At 35.9% G+C, this 16,598-nt stretch overlaps 1 protein-coding gene across 2 annotated transcripts in view; it reads left to right on the forward strand.

Moving 5' to 3' along the window:
• Positions 1 to 3,655: 3,655 nt before the first annotated feature.
• The window catches only part of LOC120521841 (nuclear GTPase SLIP-GC-like), a 29,636-nt gene continuing 16,693 nt past the window's right edge, over positions 3,656 to 16,598 (forward strand). For both annotated transcript variants that reach the window (XM_039743163.1, XM_039743164.1), the window contains exons 1-11: positions 3,656 to 4,508; positions 5,575 to 5,658; positions 7,086 to 7,194; positions 7,828 to 8,053; positions 8,741 to 8,959; positions 9,779 to 9,976; positions 10,068 to 10,237; positions 10,328 to 10,361; positions 10,610 to 10,708; positions 13,914 to 14,037; positions 14,295 to 14,428. In XM_039743163.1, coding sequence (XP_039599097.1) covers positions 3,692 to 4,508; positions 5,575 to 5,658; positions 7,086 to 7,194; positions 7,828 to 8,053; positions 8,741 to 8,959; positions 9,779 to 9,976; positions 10,068 to 10,237; positions 10,328 to 10,361; positions 10,610 to 10,708; positions 13,914 to 14,037; positions 14,295 to 14,428 — 2,214 coding nt within the window. In that variant the 5' untranslated portion in view covers positions 3,656 to 3,691. The remainder of the gene's footprint in view (positions 4,509 to 5,574; positions 5,659 to 7,085; positions 7,195 to 7,827; positions 8,054 to 8,740; positions 8,960 to 9,778; positions 9,977 to 10,067; positions 10,238 to 10,327; positions 10,362 to 10,609; positions 10,709 to 13,913; positions 14,038 to 14,294; positions 14,429 to 16,598) is intronic.

Below are 16,598 nucleotides of genomic sequence, written 5' to 3' on the forward strand. Positions count from 1 at the left end.
CAGTATTTCACCCTATAAGCTGGTATTTTGCGTAGTGTATATATATATACACACACAGACACATATATAAACATATATATATATATATATATATATATATATACACATCTATACACATATATATACACAGTTATATATATATATATACTGTATATACACAACATATACATATCTACATATATACTGTATATACACATATATATACAAATCTACATATATATATCCACATATATATATTAGGGGTGGGACTCGATTAAAAAAAATAATCCAATTAATTAGAGGCTGTGTAAGAATTAATCTTGATTAATCGTATGTAATCGCAAATAAATTTGCCCCAAATCGCAAATGTTTTTTTTTTAATTTAAAAGTGTTTTAGTGGGCTTACAGAATCAAATAATAGACATGTACATGAATATTGTAAACTGAAGCTGTTTTAATTTCTGAAAAAAAAGCCTTTAAACTGCATTTGAATTCAAAACAGAAACAAAAATATCATCCCTGGTTAAAATTGGGCAGACTTAAAAATAAAGTGGTAGTTTAAGTACTTTAAGTAGATTTTCAGAATAGTATTGTCTTTAAATAATAACCAAAATTTCAACATAAAGTGCAGTTTTTCTTCTTAAAAAAATAAGTCAGAAACATAAAAGGTAATTTGACCAACTTATCTTTAAACTCTGAGTAACCTTAGCCAAAATTATTTTGTACATTAGGCTAAAACAGTGTGATCATTGAACATTTTGTAATTAGATGTAATTAGAATTACTAACGGTCACGGAAGTCCAATGATCCCCAGTAAGAGCCACAAAGTCCGCTTTCTGTAATGCATCTAATTTTGCTTGCTTTTCAGTGTGCACAAAACCATGCTTTTATCAAGGCTTCGCTCAGGAAGTCGAAATGATCAGTCGTAAGAACGCGCTTTATTCCGACTCTAACATTTTTGTAGCTGTGATGTGTGCATCAGTGTAATGGATGTACCAGGAAATCATGCATTGACAAAAGTTCCCGTTTGCTTGGAATTGAAAGTGTGATTAAATGCGCTATTTTTAACGCTGTTATGGAGTACATGCATCGAAGCTTCTCAGCTGTGCTTGTGCTAAGAAAGGGAAACATTTTAAAAATAACGTAACATGATTCTCGTTAACCGAATATTTTTCATACGTCCCAAAACCAAGGAGATCACGAAGGTAAAATGAATCGGTAGCGCGCATATACTCAGTACATCCCCTCTTGGGAATCAACCTCGATATGCGTTAGAGCGAAGACTTGTGCTAATAAAGGGAAACATTTTAAAATAACAATTCTGCTAACCTAATATTTGAATTTGAAATTCCTTTTTTCAGACTTAATGTTGTTTCTCTAACATTTTTGTAGCTGTGATGTGTGCATCAGTGTAATGGATGTACCAGGAAATCATGCATTGACAAAAGTTCCCGTTTGCTTGGAATTGAAAGTGTGATTAAATCGTTATTTTTAACGCGTTATGGAGTACATGCATCGAAGCTTCTCAGCTGTGCTTGTGCTAATAAAGGGAAACATTTTAAAAATAGCGTAACATGATTCTGCGTTAACCTAATATTTTTCATACGTCCCAAACCAAGGAGATCGAAGGTAAAATGAATCGAAGGTAGCGTACATACTCAGTGCATCCCCTCTGGGAATCGAACCTCGATGTCGGCGTTAGAGGCTTAAGACTCTACAATTAGCCACAGCGTGTGGCTTGTCTATGCAAAGTATGTACTGTAGATCGGGTATATATATACATTTATATATATACCCGTATCGCAGATGAGAAGTAGAAGTTATGAAAAGAAAAGGGAACATTTTAAAAATAGCGTAACATGATTGTCAATATACAGTAATTGTTTTGTGAGTGTTATTGAATGTTGCTGTCATCAAGGATTTGATTATCATTATTTGTTTCAATCAGGTCGATTTGTATGCGATGTGTTGTGTTCAAGTTACATTCCGTGTTTGTCAATCGCTGTAAAGATAAGAGGTTTCATTCATCGATTAGTTTCTTACTGCATCAATAAACAGCTCGTCTTCCTCTTTATCTGAGATGTGACAAACTGCATGCACGGTTTTTTTACACTGTCTTCCTTTAGCGGACATTCACTTTTTCCACCGTGTGCTTTGTTTCCGCAGTAGCTGCACTTATGAATATGATTCTATGTATCAGACGCTTCATATTTTTTTGCTGCCTTCTCAATTGTGTAATTCGGTTTTTGTTCAGCACTCTTTGGAACTGTTGCTTTTGTCTGTGCACTGCGCCAGTTCACGGAGCCGCTTGGTGTTCTTGCATCGAAGGTTCCCAGCTGTGCTGGTGCCATCTCGTAATGTCAGCTAAGACCCGCACTTAAAAGTTTCTCTCGCAGTTTCGCTGAGTTTGTGCCAAACACCACCCTGACCATCTCATCTTCCTCTGCATAAGCACAGTCCTTCACACCTGAATATTTACCGGCAGTGTTTGTATTGGATTGCCGCTGATGGACGGCCTTATATGGGCAGGCACTAAATTACAAACACCAGCGGCAGCCTGTCTATGAACTTAATTTAATATAAACTTACGGTTCACGCCGTGCTTTGTTTCCGCAGTAGCTGTACTTATGAATATGCTTGTATGCATCATTTGCTTCATAATGTTTTTCTGCCTTCTCAATTGTGAAATGGCGTTTTGTGCTCATCGCTGTTTGGAGTTCTTCCTTGTTCTACGTACTTACGTAGGAGGCGTGATGATGTCACACGAAACTCCGCCCCCCACGGCCATCTCCAACTCAATTCCATTACATTATATGGGGAAAAATAGGTTCCAGTTATGACCCTTAAGCGTAGAATTTCGAAATGAAACCTGCCCAACTTTTGTAAGTAAGCTGTAAGGAATAAGCCTGCCAAATTTCAGCCTTCTACCTACACGGGAAGTTGGAGAATTAGTGATGAGTCAGTGAGTCAGTGAGTGAGTGAGGGCTTTGCCTTTTATTAGTGTGTATATATATATATATATAGGGTGGCATGGTGGTGCAGTGGTAGCACTGCTGCCTTGCAGTTAGGAGTCCTGGGTTCACTTCCCGGGTCCTCCCTGCGTTTGCATGTTCTCCTCCGGTTTCCTCCCACAGTCCAAAAACATGCAGGTTAGGTGCATTGGCAATTCTAAATTGTCCCTAGTGTATGTGTGCCCTGCGGTGGGCTGGCGCCCTGCCCGGGGTTTGTTTCTTGCCTTGCACCCTGTGTTAGCTGGGATTTTCTCCAGCAGACCCTGTAGTTAAGATATAGCGGGTTGGATAATGGATGGATGGATATTAAAAATATATATTATAAAACTTAGTTTTCTAATTTCTATATCTTGTTTCCAAAAGACAGAACTTGGTAAATAACAGTTCATTTAATTAGCTCAGAACAGAAGCTGGTTGGAACAAAAACCTGCAGCCAGGGGGCGTCCCCAGGACCGAGTTTGAGACCCTCTGTACTAGATCATTATAACATTATAAGGATTGCAAACATTAACTTTAAACACTGAAATACAAGCTACCACAGCTGCGGTTAGAATTAGTATTTATCACTTAAAATATATCTGTAAGCGCAGCATATTTATAATTTCTAATTTGCATTTTGCAGATATTGATCTTATTTAATATTATCTTATCTTATGCTTCCTTTTCAGGGCCTTAAAAGTTGTATAAGAGTTCACAACACAATGGATCAAAATGCTCTCAGACATAACATGCAACAGTTTATCAATGCTCAACAGGAGGCAGAGCGAAGGTGGAGAGAAATTGAAACAATAACTAGCCGATTAAATTCTACTATATCTGAATGCCATGAGTCAAGATTTGGTCCCTTGATTAAGATGACCCCACAAGACGACCCTGAGGCCTTCCTAAAAATATTTGAGCGAGTGGCACAGCACTCTTTCTGGCCCAAGGAGACATGGCCCTTGAAGTTAGCTCCACTTCTGTGTGGTGAAGCTCAGTTGGTCTATGCTGATTTGGATGATATAAGTGCGCAGTCCTATGCTAAAGTCAAGGAAGCAATTCTGCATCACTTTAGGTCGAATTCTGACTCTTACCGACAGCAGTTCCATTCACTAAAGTTGCTTCCTGGAGAGTCTCTCCGTGCTGTTGCTCAGAAATTAAACAACCTAGCAAATAAGTGGCTTAAGCCTATGGAAACTGACAAAATGAAATTATTTGACAAAGTTGTGTTGGGACAGTTCTTGGTGATTTTGCCAAAAGAAATTCAGAATAAGGTGCAGATGCAGCAGCCTGAAGATCTGGAATCTGCAATTAAATTTGCTGAGGAATTGTCTGAAGTTTTATCTGGCACTGAAGAAGGTTCTTCTCACCAAATTTGCAGATTAGCAAATGACCAAAGGAATAGCCCAACATCGTCACGTATACCTGATAAAATTCCACCGTCTGGAAAAAGAGCAGCTTTTGTTGTAAACATCCCACCTAGACTCCAGGAGAAGGCTACATCTATGAGTCATGATGACTGGCTATTACAACAGAGAAGTAAGAGCAAAAGCAATTGAAAGGGGTTACCTTTTGCCATTTGATTAATTTAATACATTTACAGTAATTGTAAGTGGAGAACCTTTAAAGTTTGAAATTCTCATCTATAATAGATAATACTTTTCACTGTTCTTTAAATTTAGTCAGTGAGTTCTAATTTTGGATATTTGAAAAAACAACAAGCACGAAAATATGCAGAATGTTGTATGCAACAGTGGCTTATATATTGTTATCTGAATTAGCCATGGAAGTAGGAAAGTATAAATGCTTATAAACACACACACACACACAAACACATACTGTATATATGTACTGTATTGTGTCTGGGGATGGGAATGACAGCTCAAGACAATAGGAAAGAGTTTGTTGTCCTTTTTAATCACCTGAAGAAAGGAAAAAAGAAGAAACTGACTAGGACTGGAAGGGGCGGAACTAAGTGTCTTCACTGGGTGGCTTTACAGCACTGCAGGGAAAAAAGGAGATGACAGTATCAGTGGCAACACCCTCTCACGTCTCAGTGGGTTAATACATACCTTGACTGAGCCCGCAAGGAGGTCCTCTGACACCCATGCATTGCAATATGTAATGGCAAACTGAATGACAGAACAATAATAAATATGAACTTGAATAGTTTGATCCAAGTAACTGTTTATTTAGAGCATTTCTTTTTGTCTGATTTACTGTTTTTATAATTGAATCACTCTCCTGTAAAATGTTGTATTTTATTTCCATATGGCTAATAAAATTTATGTGATGTTGTTTTCTGTGAAGCAACAGTAAATTAAAAGAACAAGATTATAGCATTTATTGGCTGAAGCCTGTGATGCACCATACTCATGATTAAGACTTTATTCCACTAAACGAAAGAGACCATTTTTAATTATTACATGTAGCACCTTAGCACTACTTTGCTTTATTAATGGTGAGGCTACAGTGGGTTATTTTAAAAAATATAACTTCTTTGTTGATGCATTTATTTTGCTGGATGTAATCATGAGGATGTTTTTGTAAAACCCTCTTAACTATAGATTGTTTATTCCTGTCTTTTTTTCTTCTTTAATTTAAGCTAAAAAGAAATTTATAGAAGATTGCTCACCTACTGTTAAAAAAAGGCGATCGACTCATGAGAATGAAGATCATCTGAAAATGTGTAAGAATACTTAAAAATTCAAATCACAGATATTATTTATTTACTACAGCTTTAAAACTGCAATCAGTTTTGAGAACTGTAAGAAAGTACATGTGAGTCAACACGAAATCCCAAATTATACTAAGGAAGAGCAAGTAAAACTGAAAGTGTTTTACAGAAAGAAAGCAAGAAAGTGGAAGAAAACAACACTAATAACAAAAATGAACCTCAGTCAACCATAAAAGACCCTCCCAAACCTACAGAGGGCTGACTAACAGAAGTGCTGGGAGTCCATGCATAAAATAGGTGTCCCCGCTGCAAACTAAGGCCTAGGGTACTAAAATCCTCTTATCTGTAGTTCTTCTATGTCCTTCCATCATATTTTAATGCAATGAATAGTTACATTCAAGGATCCTTGTATTTTTCTTAGGATTTCTTTCCTGCAATAGCAAATTAATTTTGGCATCCTGTCTAGAATAGTGTATTGTAAATTATACAAGGGATTTTCAAAAAGATCCCGCACTTTTTAAAATTCTATTTATTAAGAGTTTCAAAAACAAAAACGAATCACTTTTTCTACATAGTCACCTTCGTTTGCTATACAATTTTCCCGGCATTGTACAAATGAAAATATAACAGTGTGGAACCTTTCTGAATGTCCCTCGTAACTGTGGCAGAAACAATCCCTAATGTTAAAAAACATTCATATTGCATAACTACCAAGTAAGAATATTGTTAAATTATTCAATGTGACTGATGCTATTGCTGATAAGAAGCAGTTTACCAATAACAATAGCATCTCAGCAGATAACAGCTGGCACATTCAATCTGATATGTCCATAAACCTGGGTAAGATATTGTGACAATCCGCTAATCAAATGAGCTTCATGGACTGAAGGGTCTCCTGTCATTTACCAAATTTCTTATGTTTTTATGAACACATCTAAAGCTAGCAATTATATATGCAAACATTAACACCAAAAATAGCGTTACGAAATAAACTGTTGTATTAAAAAACAAAATACTGAATATATACAAAGAGCCCATTTTGAATTCCTTGGAGACATCTCAGGTACTTCACATGATTGGCTGATGCATTTTGGAGATCCTACTCCTTCCTCAGAGCCAGATGTCTAGATTTCTAGATTAAATATTAACCTGTAGTTCTCATATAAATAACCAATAATGTGCTTCACTTGCAAAGCTGTTTTTCTGTTGTGTTTATGACCTGGCAGTTATTGTTATATATTCAAGTGATTAAGCAGGTATCAATAAAACACTTAAATGATTATATACTGAAAAGCCTACATTATCAATACTTTGTGACAAGTGAATTTAATACTAAAGTAAAGAAATGCTTAGTTATGCCCAAAATGTCAGTGCTGTTGTAATTTTATTATGACAAAAAAAAAATGGGAAATAAAGATTTACTAAAAGCTTTCCTTTAGGTTATAAAATGGAAGACAAATCAAGAGATATTATATCAAGGATGTCTGAAAAATTAAAAGATTTATCCTGCACTGGAAAAAATGAAGCTTCTTTTTTAGAAGAGCTGAAGTATGTATACTTTTATTTTATTTGCATGTTTGCTTACCTATGTGTGTTCTGCATTGCCACTTCTTTAAATATGTTTTCTACACATATTCAGCATAATAATGGAAAAATGCCAAAATGAATTCAACAGCTTTATTCAAAAGCATGTTAGATTATTGTCATTATTAAATGCATTATTTCAGTATTATTTTTGAATGTTTTCGACAATAACAAGAAACCCTTATGGACTGTTTGTTTGGCTCATTTAAACTGATCTAATAAGAAAGAAAAAGTGAAAACTGTGGATGTAATATTTTGCCATTTGTTTGAATCCTTTTTCAAAATATGCAAAATGCTAAAGCTGTTCTGGAATAATAAACTTTATAATTACATACTGTATATTTTTATTATTAACTAAGCATAATAATTTGAAATATGAAATCCTCACTTTATAGTTTTATATCATGGCTAATGTTTATATTTACTGTTTCAAGGTGATAAGGATTGTTACTGTGCCCCCAGAGGAGTGACACATGCATTGGGAATGGGATGAACGCAGCCACTGGTTACACTCTTTAGCAACATACTGCCATGCGCAGTAAAAGTACCCTTGTATTCCAAAAGCATACTAAAAGCATTTTTCATTTGCCTTTTCAGAGGAAAGATCTTCAATTTAAAACGAAGAAACATTTATGATGAAATATTCATTGGAATATTTGGCAAGACAGGAACTGGAAAGAGTTCACTGATTAATGCTCTTCTAAATGAAATATGCTTGCTGCCCACATCATCAAGACAAGCTTGCACATCTTGTATCGTCCAAGTGCAGGCTCATGAAAACAACTACGAGTACAGAGCTGAGATCGAGCTCATCAGCAAAGAGGTGTCAACTGATCTGAATAATATACTAATAACTGTTTGTAAAAGTCACTTGAACACTTGTCTCGTTCTGTTGTTCATCTTATACTCTCTCGATATTTCTATAAAGCCTCATTTTTTACTATCAAAAACTGCATTAAAACACTTAGCTTTTCAATTTAACACAAGAATATTTTCAATTTTGTGAATTTGAATCCTTTACTACACAGAAAATGTATTGCCAATTTAAATTTATCTGATACCTTTAAATTAGGAACAAACAAAGTTAAGGAAGAGATGTAACTCACAGTTAGTATAAAAATGATGGCACAACAAAGAATGTAGTGGGTAAAGATACATTTGCATTTACATTATTATACATACATACAGTACATACACACACATTAGACAGGAGACTAAAATACTTTTACTTCATACCTTCATACAAATTAGACATGTTTTCCTTTTTATTTTCAACATTTGTAGTGCAGTGTTCTCTGGTTATTTCTCATCTTCTGTTTTCAGTTTTTTTGAGTCCATATTGCAGGCTGTCTTTGAATTAATTTCTGCAAAATTTTTTAATTATTGGACAATGAGATTAGTGGGAAAAGACAATAATTAATGATGGAGGATGCATGCTTTTTTGATACAGAGGCTTTTATATCAAGCATGCATTGTCACACCATAAATACTGCTGTGCTTGGTTTTACAGGAATGGGAAGAGGAGCTGAAAGAGCTGGTGGAGAACTGTAAAGAAGATCATGACCTGGATGACAGTGATGATGGAGCAGATACTGAAAGCGAAAGTGCAAAAGCAAAAATAAAAGCTGTTTACGGAGAAGATGGGCTAAAGAAAAGCTTTCATGAATTGGCTATAGATAAAACAAATGATATTTTGAAATCTTGCAGAATAATTATTTCAGAAAAAACTGTAAGCATTTTCTTCTGATTAAGTGGATTCAGTAGACAGATATATGCATTTGTTATGCATTATTACATTTTCTCAGATTATAAAACAGCTTTTGATAGCAAGAAAATGTGACTTTTTAGTTTTTTAGAAGAACATTTACATTTAAGTCACCAGACCTTTGTTTCAATGTAGCTCAAAGTGCTTTACAAAATGAATAGAGAAATAGAAGACACAATAAAAGATAAACATAAGTCAACATTAATTAACATAGAATAAGAGTAAGGTCCGATGGCCAGGGTGGACAGAAAAACAAAAAACTCCAAAGGCTGGAGAAAAAATAAAATCTGTAGGGGTTCCAGACCAAGAGACCGCCCAGTCCCCTCTGGGCAATCTACCTAACATAAATCAAACAGTCCTCTTTGTATGTAGGGTTTTCATGGAAGGACCTGATGATGACGGTCACATAGACTTCTGGCTTTCAGTCCGTCAATGTTGGTGCATCATGATGCTTTGAGTAGGTGGTGGTGGCGCAGGCCGCCACCACAAAGAAACCGGAAAAAGAAACAGAAGAGAGAGTAGGGGTCAGTACGGATTTTAGAGCCACCATGAATAGTTATTATGAAGAATTGAACATACAGAGTATCAGTATTAAGTTAAAGTGAAGTTATAAAAAGGCCATGTTAAAGTAATAACTAGTCTCAATTAGGGAATAATTTTGAGCTGTAATTAATTTTTTGGTTATTTTGAAATGCAATTTTTAACAATGGTATTCCGTTACTTTTATGTGCCTGAAACAAGCATAAAATGCACCACATTGTGTTTATTTTTTACTTCATTTAGGCATCCCAGTTGTCAGAGAAGTTAAGCCCTTATATAAGATGTGATGCAGATGACGAAACCCACCAGTCTTACTGGCCCCTGGTTAAGGTTGTTAAAATTTATGTGCCAAAAACATGTCACCTACCAAGCCAAGTGGTACTGGTCGATCTTCCAGGAACTGGAGATTCTAATAAAGAGAGAAACAAAATGTGGAAAGAGGTATGTATCTCATTTCATTTGATTATATTCTATGTTTAATCCTAAACTAAATAATAAAATGATGAATACCTCTTTTAAATTCCTCACATAGTATATTAGCAAGTGTTCTTGCATTTGGATTGTTACGGAAATCACACGAGCAGAATCTGACAGAAACACATCAGAAATCTTTAATACAGGACTGAGAGGCATTGCCGGTGGAGGAGAGTGCCAAAACATAACCATCATTTGCACCAAAACGGATGAAATTGGCATTCCAAGGTGAATCGTGGTTTTTAAATGTTTACATTATTCATTTAAATAACTATTCATGCTCTGATTTCATTTTTTTTTCCATTATTTTTTTCAAAGTGATTACAAAATACAGGGGATTTCAGAACAAGCAGTAAGTAGATTTATATTTTTCACGTACCTCACATACATATCACTAATTGTAAAGAATTTGTATTTCAGTTTTTGAAACTAGAATTTAATTACAGACTTGAGCTTCAGCAAAAGTTTTTTGAAATGATCATATTCTTAATACCAGAATTAAACTGCGTTTCATTTATAGCTATTTTAAATTATTAGTTAAAAGGCTCAGTTTTGTTAAATATGGAGTAAGATTGAAACTTTCAATATATTTGTTTACAGGGCCCAAGTGATGAATGCAAATTAAAAAGAGAGATTATACACCAAAGAAATAAAAAAGTCAAACAGAACATTATTGACAAATGCAACAACAAAGTAAAAGTGAGGATTTCTTTTATATTTTCTCGGGCACTTCATGTTTGTGTAATGTGTATAACACTCGAAATGGCAAAATCACAAATCTAAAAATTAGACTTTTAAAAAGTATTAAAAAATAAATCTAACTGTAAATATTGTCAATTATGAGTTTTGATGACTGAAGGAAGAATTATTATTTTTTATTATTATTATGTGCTTTTGTTAGTGTATTTGTGCTGAATATGAACTTGTAGTGGAGAAAACAGATTGATCAGTGTAACAAGGCATTAGCATTTCTTTCATCCTAGCACTTCCTTTTTTTATATACAGTGATACCTTAGTATACGTCCACTTTGGAATAAGACTAACTTGGTATATGTCCTGTTTGGACATGAAAAATTTTGCTTGGTATACGACCTTTGTTTGGAAAACTTCTCATGTGCTACCCTTGTTTACCTCTCTCGAGACAAAGCCACGACTGCCCACGAGCATCAGTACGCCAGTTGCTAGCATTCAGTGAACAACCCGCATGCTACCTGTTGTATGTGATTGTTCAATGATGCTTTTTGTCCATTGCTTTATGTTCGGGTGTTGATTACTATGGTCTGCGTCTTTTGAGACGTATGACTGCCAGAGAGAGGGGTTTGGTTAAGAAGGCACGCTGTATGAAGAGTTGGTTAAACATGGTTCAAAATAAACAGCATTCGAAACATTATTCTGAGTGTGTCGCTACTTCAATCTAGAGAACACTACACTACCCTTGTTTACCTCTCTCAAGACAAAGCCACGACTGCCCACGAGCATCAGTACGCCAGTTGCTAGCATTCAGTGAACAACCCGCACTATAACTCACTGTGAATTTTCACGTGATTTTGTGTTTTTTCTCGTAAATTTGAATTGATTGTTGAAAAGTATGAAGGTGGCATGTGTATCCGGGACATGGCTGCTGCATACCATATGCCGAGTACGATGGTATCTACGATTGTGAAAAACAAAGACGTTATTAAAAAGTCAATGTATAATATTCCAATAACAATAGGATTTTTTTCATGGGAACAGATTAATCATTTTCCCTTTATTTCTTATGGAAATAATTAATTTGGTATACATCCTGTTTGGTATACTGTAAGTCAAAGGGTCTGGAATGGATTAAGGATGTATACCGAGGTACCACTGTATTTTATTTTATTAAAATCAAATAACATTCCATACATACACGTCAAGTTTAACAAAACTGGTTTGAAACAAATTGACCCTCACCCATGCAAAAGAGTGGTAGGTCAGCAGAGTAGCCATATCTGCGTGGGTTTCCTCCAGGTACTCCGGTTTCCTCCCACAGTCCAAAGACATGCAGGTTAGGTGCATTGGCGATTCTAAATTGTCCCTAGTGTGTGCTTGGTGTGTGTGTATGTGTGTGTGTTTGCGTGCCCTGTGGCGAGCTGGCGCCCTGGCAGGGGTTTGTTTCCTGCCTTGCGCCCTGTGTTGGCGGGGATTGGCTCCAGCAGACCTCTGTGACCCTGTACTTAGGATATAGCAGGTTGGATAATGGATGGATGGATTGATGGAAGAAAGAACAGAAAAAGAGGGGAGAGAATCCACTTTCTCAATTTAAATGCTTATTCTAAAATGTTATTGATTAGATCCTGCCAAGTTTTGAAAAAGTTTTATACTTCTCCTCTAAGTGAGAATTTGATCTTTTCTAATTTCAAATAGTATAAAACATCAGTTACCCACTGACTTAAAAGAGGTGAGTTAGAATTCTTCCAGTTGACCAAGATAAGTCTACGTGCCAATAGTGTAGTAAAGGCAATCACAGTTTGTTTGTCCTTCTCCACTTTAAGCGCATCTGGGAGAACACTAAACACAGCTGTTAATGGGTTAGGAGGGATTGGGACACCAAGGCTGTCTGAAAGACATTTAAAGATTTTGGTCCAAAATAATGTTAATTTGGTGCAGGCCCAAAACATGTGGCCTAGTGAGGCCGGAACTTGATTGCAACGTTTGCAGATTGGATCCTGCCCGGGAAACATTTTGGACAATTTTAAACAAGAGAGATGTGTTTGATATATTTTTATACACAAGAGCATAATATCCCAAACAAAAACCTCACACCTTCATTTTGTGTACCCACATTTTCTGGTCAAGGTCATGATGAACTACAGTCTAACTTGATTAAACATTTGTACCTTTTAGCACTTACTTTTTACTATTTTTGCACCTGTCCTTTGATCTTCAGCTTGTTAAAACACTGCTGTTATCAAAAATAAGTCATAATTGCAGATAAACATTTGAGTAATGACAAGCCCCCAGAGAAAATACTTCACTAATTTTCACCCACTAAAGGATCATAATAAGGTCTAACATAACATTCTCACACTGAAAAATGTTGGGGTTAGAAGAAGGGCCACAGGCCTATCCCAGCACACCGAGCACGAGGCAAGATTAACATCCCTGGATAGGTTACCAGGGTACCTCTGGGCCCAGTCACTAACATGACCACATGCACATGTTTTGGATGGTGCAGTTTGGAATAGCCAGTCAACTGAAGCACCATATCACTGGGGATGTGAAAGGAAAACCAGAGCTCTCAAAGTAAAACCAATGACTTTAAGGGTAGAAAGTGGAAAATCCATGAGAAAATCAGTGAGTATGGGACTAACGCGTGAATGTGAATTTATGTAGTTGCAGCACCAATGGCATCACTATGCAATCCAGATAATAACTGAAGGGTCCCCTCTAATAACTGAAGGGAGAATTAAATAATACTTTCCACCTGTGATGTGACATTACAGGTTTTTACAAATCAACTCAACCAGGCTAAAGAATTACTCTCCCTTTCTGAGGTCACTATCAATATGGAGTTTGCCTACTCTCCCTATGTCAATGTGGGTTATCCCTAGGCATTCCAGTTCCTCCCAGATTCCAAGTCAATACATGCTGGCTTAAACTATTGTCTCTTAATTGGCCCTTGGATGGGTGAGATCATGTTGTAGACTGATGACGATAAAGGGCTGATTCTATGATTTGTTCCTGTTGCTGCTGTACTGGGCCTTGCTATGAAATATGTAAGCTCACAAGATGGATGGTCCATATACAAGTACACATATCTCACACTAGGTTCACATGATGCCATGCAGCAAATTTGAAGTCAAATGTGTCTCTTTAGTACTGCTAAATCAAATTAGTTTACTTATATTTTTTATTTAAACTTCTAATTTCTTATATTCAGAAATTTCTCTTTGGCTCTGAGGAAAATTCTGGTAACAGTCCTATTGAAGTATTTACAGTGAGTTCTAAGGAATACTGGAATATTACACAAAGAAAAAAGAATATCTTAACATATGAAGAAACTGGTAAGACTGTGGGCAAAAAATAAAAAAGATACATTTTCCAATTGCCCTCCTTTGATAAAAATGCAATACATGTTTAACATCAGCTTCTACAAGATTAGTCCTAAAAGTTATAGTTTGCCCACGTAATATTTTTATGAAACAATGGACTTAAAAAGGCACTATTATTTTTTCATTTAATCAGACTCTTTAAATTATTTCGGTTGCTGATACTAATAATTTAAAAGTAAAAATATATTCTGCTTTCTGTTCTATTCTAGGACTCCCATTACTGAAAGAGCATTTGAAGACAATTTATGCCAATCAAACCAAGAAAGCAGTAGAGAATTATGTTTCTGAGGTGTCTGGGATTATATCCTTTCTTAATGTTCCTAAAGAAAATGCAGAAGAGAAGGTAAATCATTGAATATTTTGGGTAACATCTCTTAAATGACACAATTTCAGCTGTTTTAATCTCAATTTCAAAGTATGTTACAACAGTGACTTTCTTTTACCGTATTTTGCTCAGCTGCAGTCCCAGATATGTGTGCAGAGTAATTAGTTTAAGTCTTCCAATGCATTCAATGATGAAAAGCTAACTGACTCCAGGAAGCCTTTACAATCAATCGATGGGGTACCTTCACAGCTTACCTACTTGTACCACATAAACCACACTCTTTTTATCACTAGTACACTTGTTCTGTTAACACTAGCTATTGTTTACTTTAGTTAATAACCCATACTGAGAAAAAATTGAAAACATGTTTTCTTTAAACATTACTGAGTGGGTTGTGAAACATTACTTCAGGAAATATCACATAGTTGCTAATGTTACTCTGTCTAAATACACAACTGTTCTCCACAAAGTATCAGATAGTGGTGACATGTTACATGTTGATCACGCTGGAAAGTATGAATTTTACTGTACTGTACTCATGGCAATAATGACTCAAACATCACACAATAAACATCAGACTTCAAATGTAGCTTTTATATCTCTTGTGCACCCACTATGAAAAACACCATCTCTTGGTCTAGCAGATTTTTTTTTTAGAGAATTGTTTGCCTGTTTCTAGAAGAGCAGGTGGAGTGGTGGCTTTGAAGTTAGGGATTTGTGCCGGCAATCATAAAGGTTGCTGGTTCGAATCCCATAATCGCCAGAAGAGACTTTGCTCTGTTGGGCCACTGAGCAAGACCCTTAACCTGCAATTGCCCCGTCCTGGGTATGACTTTAATCTGCATCCAGCCCTGTAAGCAGGACCTCCAACCTGCAGGGAAAACCCGGGGGTCTGTGGGAGGATTGGCACTCTAGTCACTGTAAAAAGCCTCCCAATGTTAAGTGTGGGGCTGAGGTGTCACCCGTTGCAGGCTGCACTTGGATCTCAATCAGGATGGTTCACCATGTGTAGGGTATGGTAATAAAATCAGCTTTACATATTTTATGCTCATTATTGATGACGATTCTTAAAACATCTGCTTGTTGAATGGCTTCATCCCAAACATAAAATGTCACCACTAAAATTGTCTACATGTCATAAAGTAGATTACATTTATTCAGACTTTCTATAGTACCCTTCAAGGTGACAGCTGCCTCACTCTTACAGACTCTTGGCTTTGCTCCCAGCTCAGTCACTGTGTGGAGTTTACATGTGCACTTCGGTATGCCTGCATGTGTTTTCTAGTATTCTTCCTACATTATGAAGCCATACATGTTAGTTTACCAGGCACATCTTAACTGGCCACTGGCACATGGTCTTGGGTTAATTCTTGTTTTTTGCCAGTGTTCCTAGGATCAGCTCTAACTTCTTTTCACCTTGAAGGGGGTAAGCAAGTTAGAAATGGTTGGACACATAATGTTGTTTACAAAAAAGTTTGCCACAATCCATTAACAAACTGACAAATACAAACATTTGTATGTGTGGGTTGAGTGTCGTGTTCATGGTATTATTCAAACTAAGGTCTATGTTCTTAGTTATTTCTTGTTCATACAATAAAACATGAAATTTGCTTTTTCAATAGAATCCAAAAAGAAAAGAATAAACCACATAGAGAAAACTGATTCAAAATGTCACATAAAAAGTAAAGCATTTGAATTTAAAACAATATATCTGACAATTGAAAGGAGTTTTTACCTGGACATGTACACCATGCAAAAGAAGAAGACACACTTCAGCTATAAAATTGTTATTGACACTGATTTTATTAATTTTTGTGTGTGTGTTAAAAAGACTTTTTTAGACCCCTTTGTGTTTCTGATTATCCTCCTTGATTTAATAAAGATAAGTGCTGTATGTAATGGGTGCCTATCTTCAGGTGAGGTGATTTCTGGTTTCTTCATCATTGCTTTCTGACACACATTTCAAGTCATTTATTATCAGATTCAATCATTTTGGTTGCATATTTAGTAACATGTTGGAGCTTTTATAAAAAGAGATTTGTCAAACGTTTAAACCATATAATGAGCAGCTAAAAGTAATAACATAGTGATCAAAGGACAACATGAGATCCCTGTCTTCTTTGAATAATCTTAGTATGCAGAACTAACCACTGATTGCATGTAGAATTCATGTTTTGGCATTCATATT

This window comes from Polypterus senegalus, unplaced genomic scaffold, assembly GCF_016835505.1.
Source record: "Polypterus senegalus isolate Bchr_013 unplaced genomic scaffold, ASM1683550v1 scaffold_2711, whole genome shotgun sequence".
NCBI lineage: Eukaryota > Metazoa > Chordata > Cladistia > Polypteriformes > Polypteridae > Polypterus > Polypterus senegalus.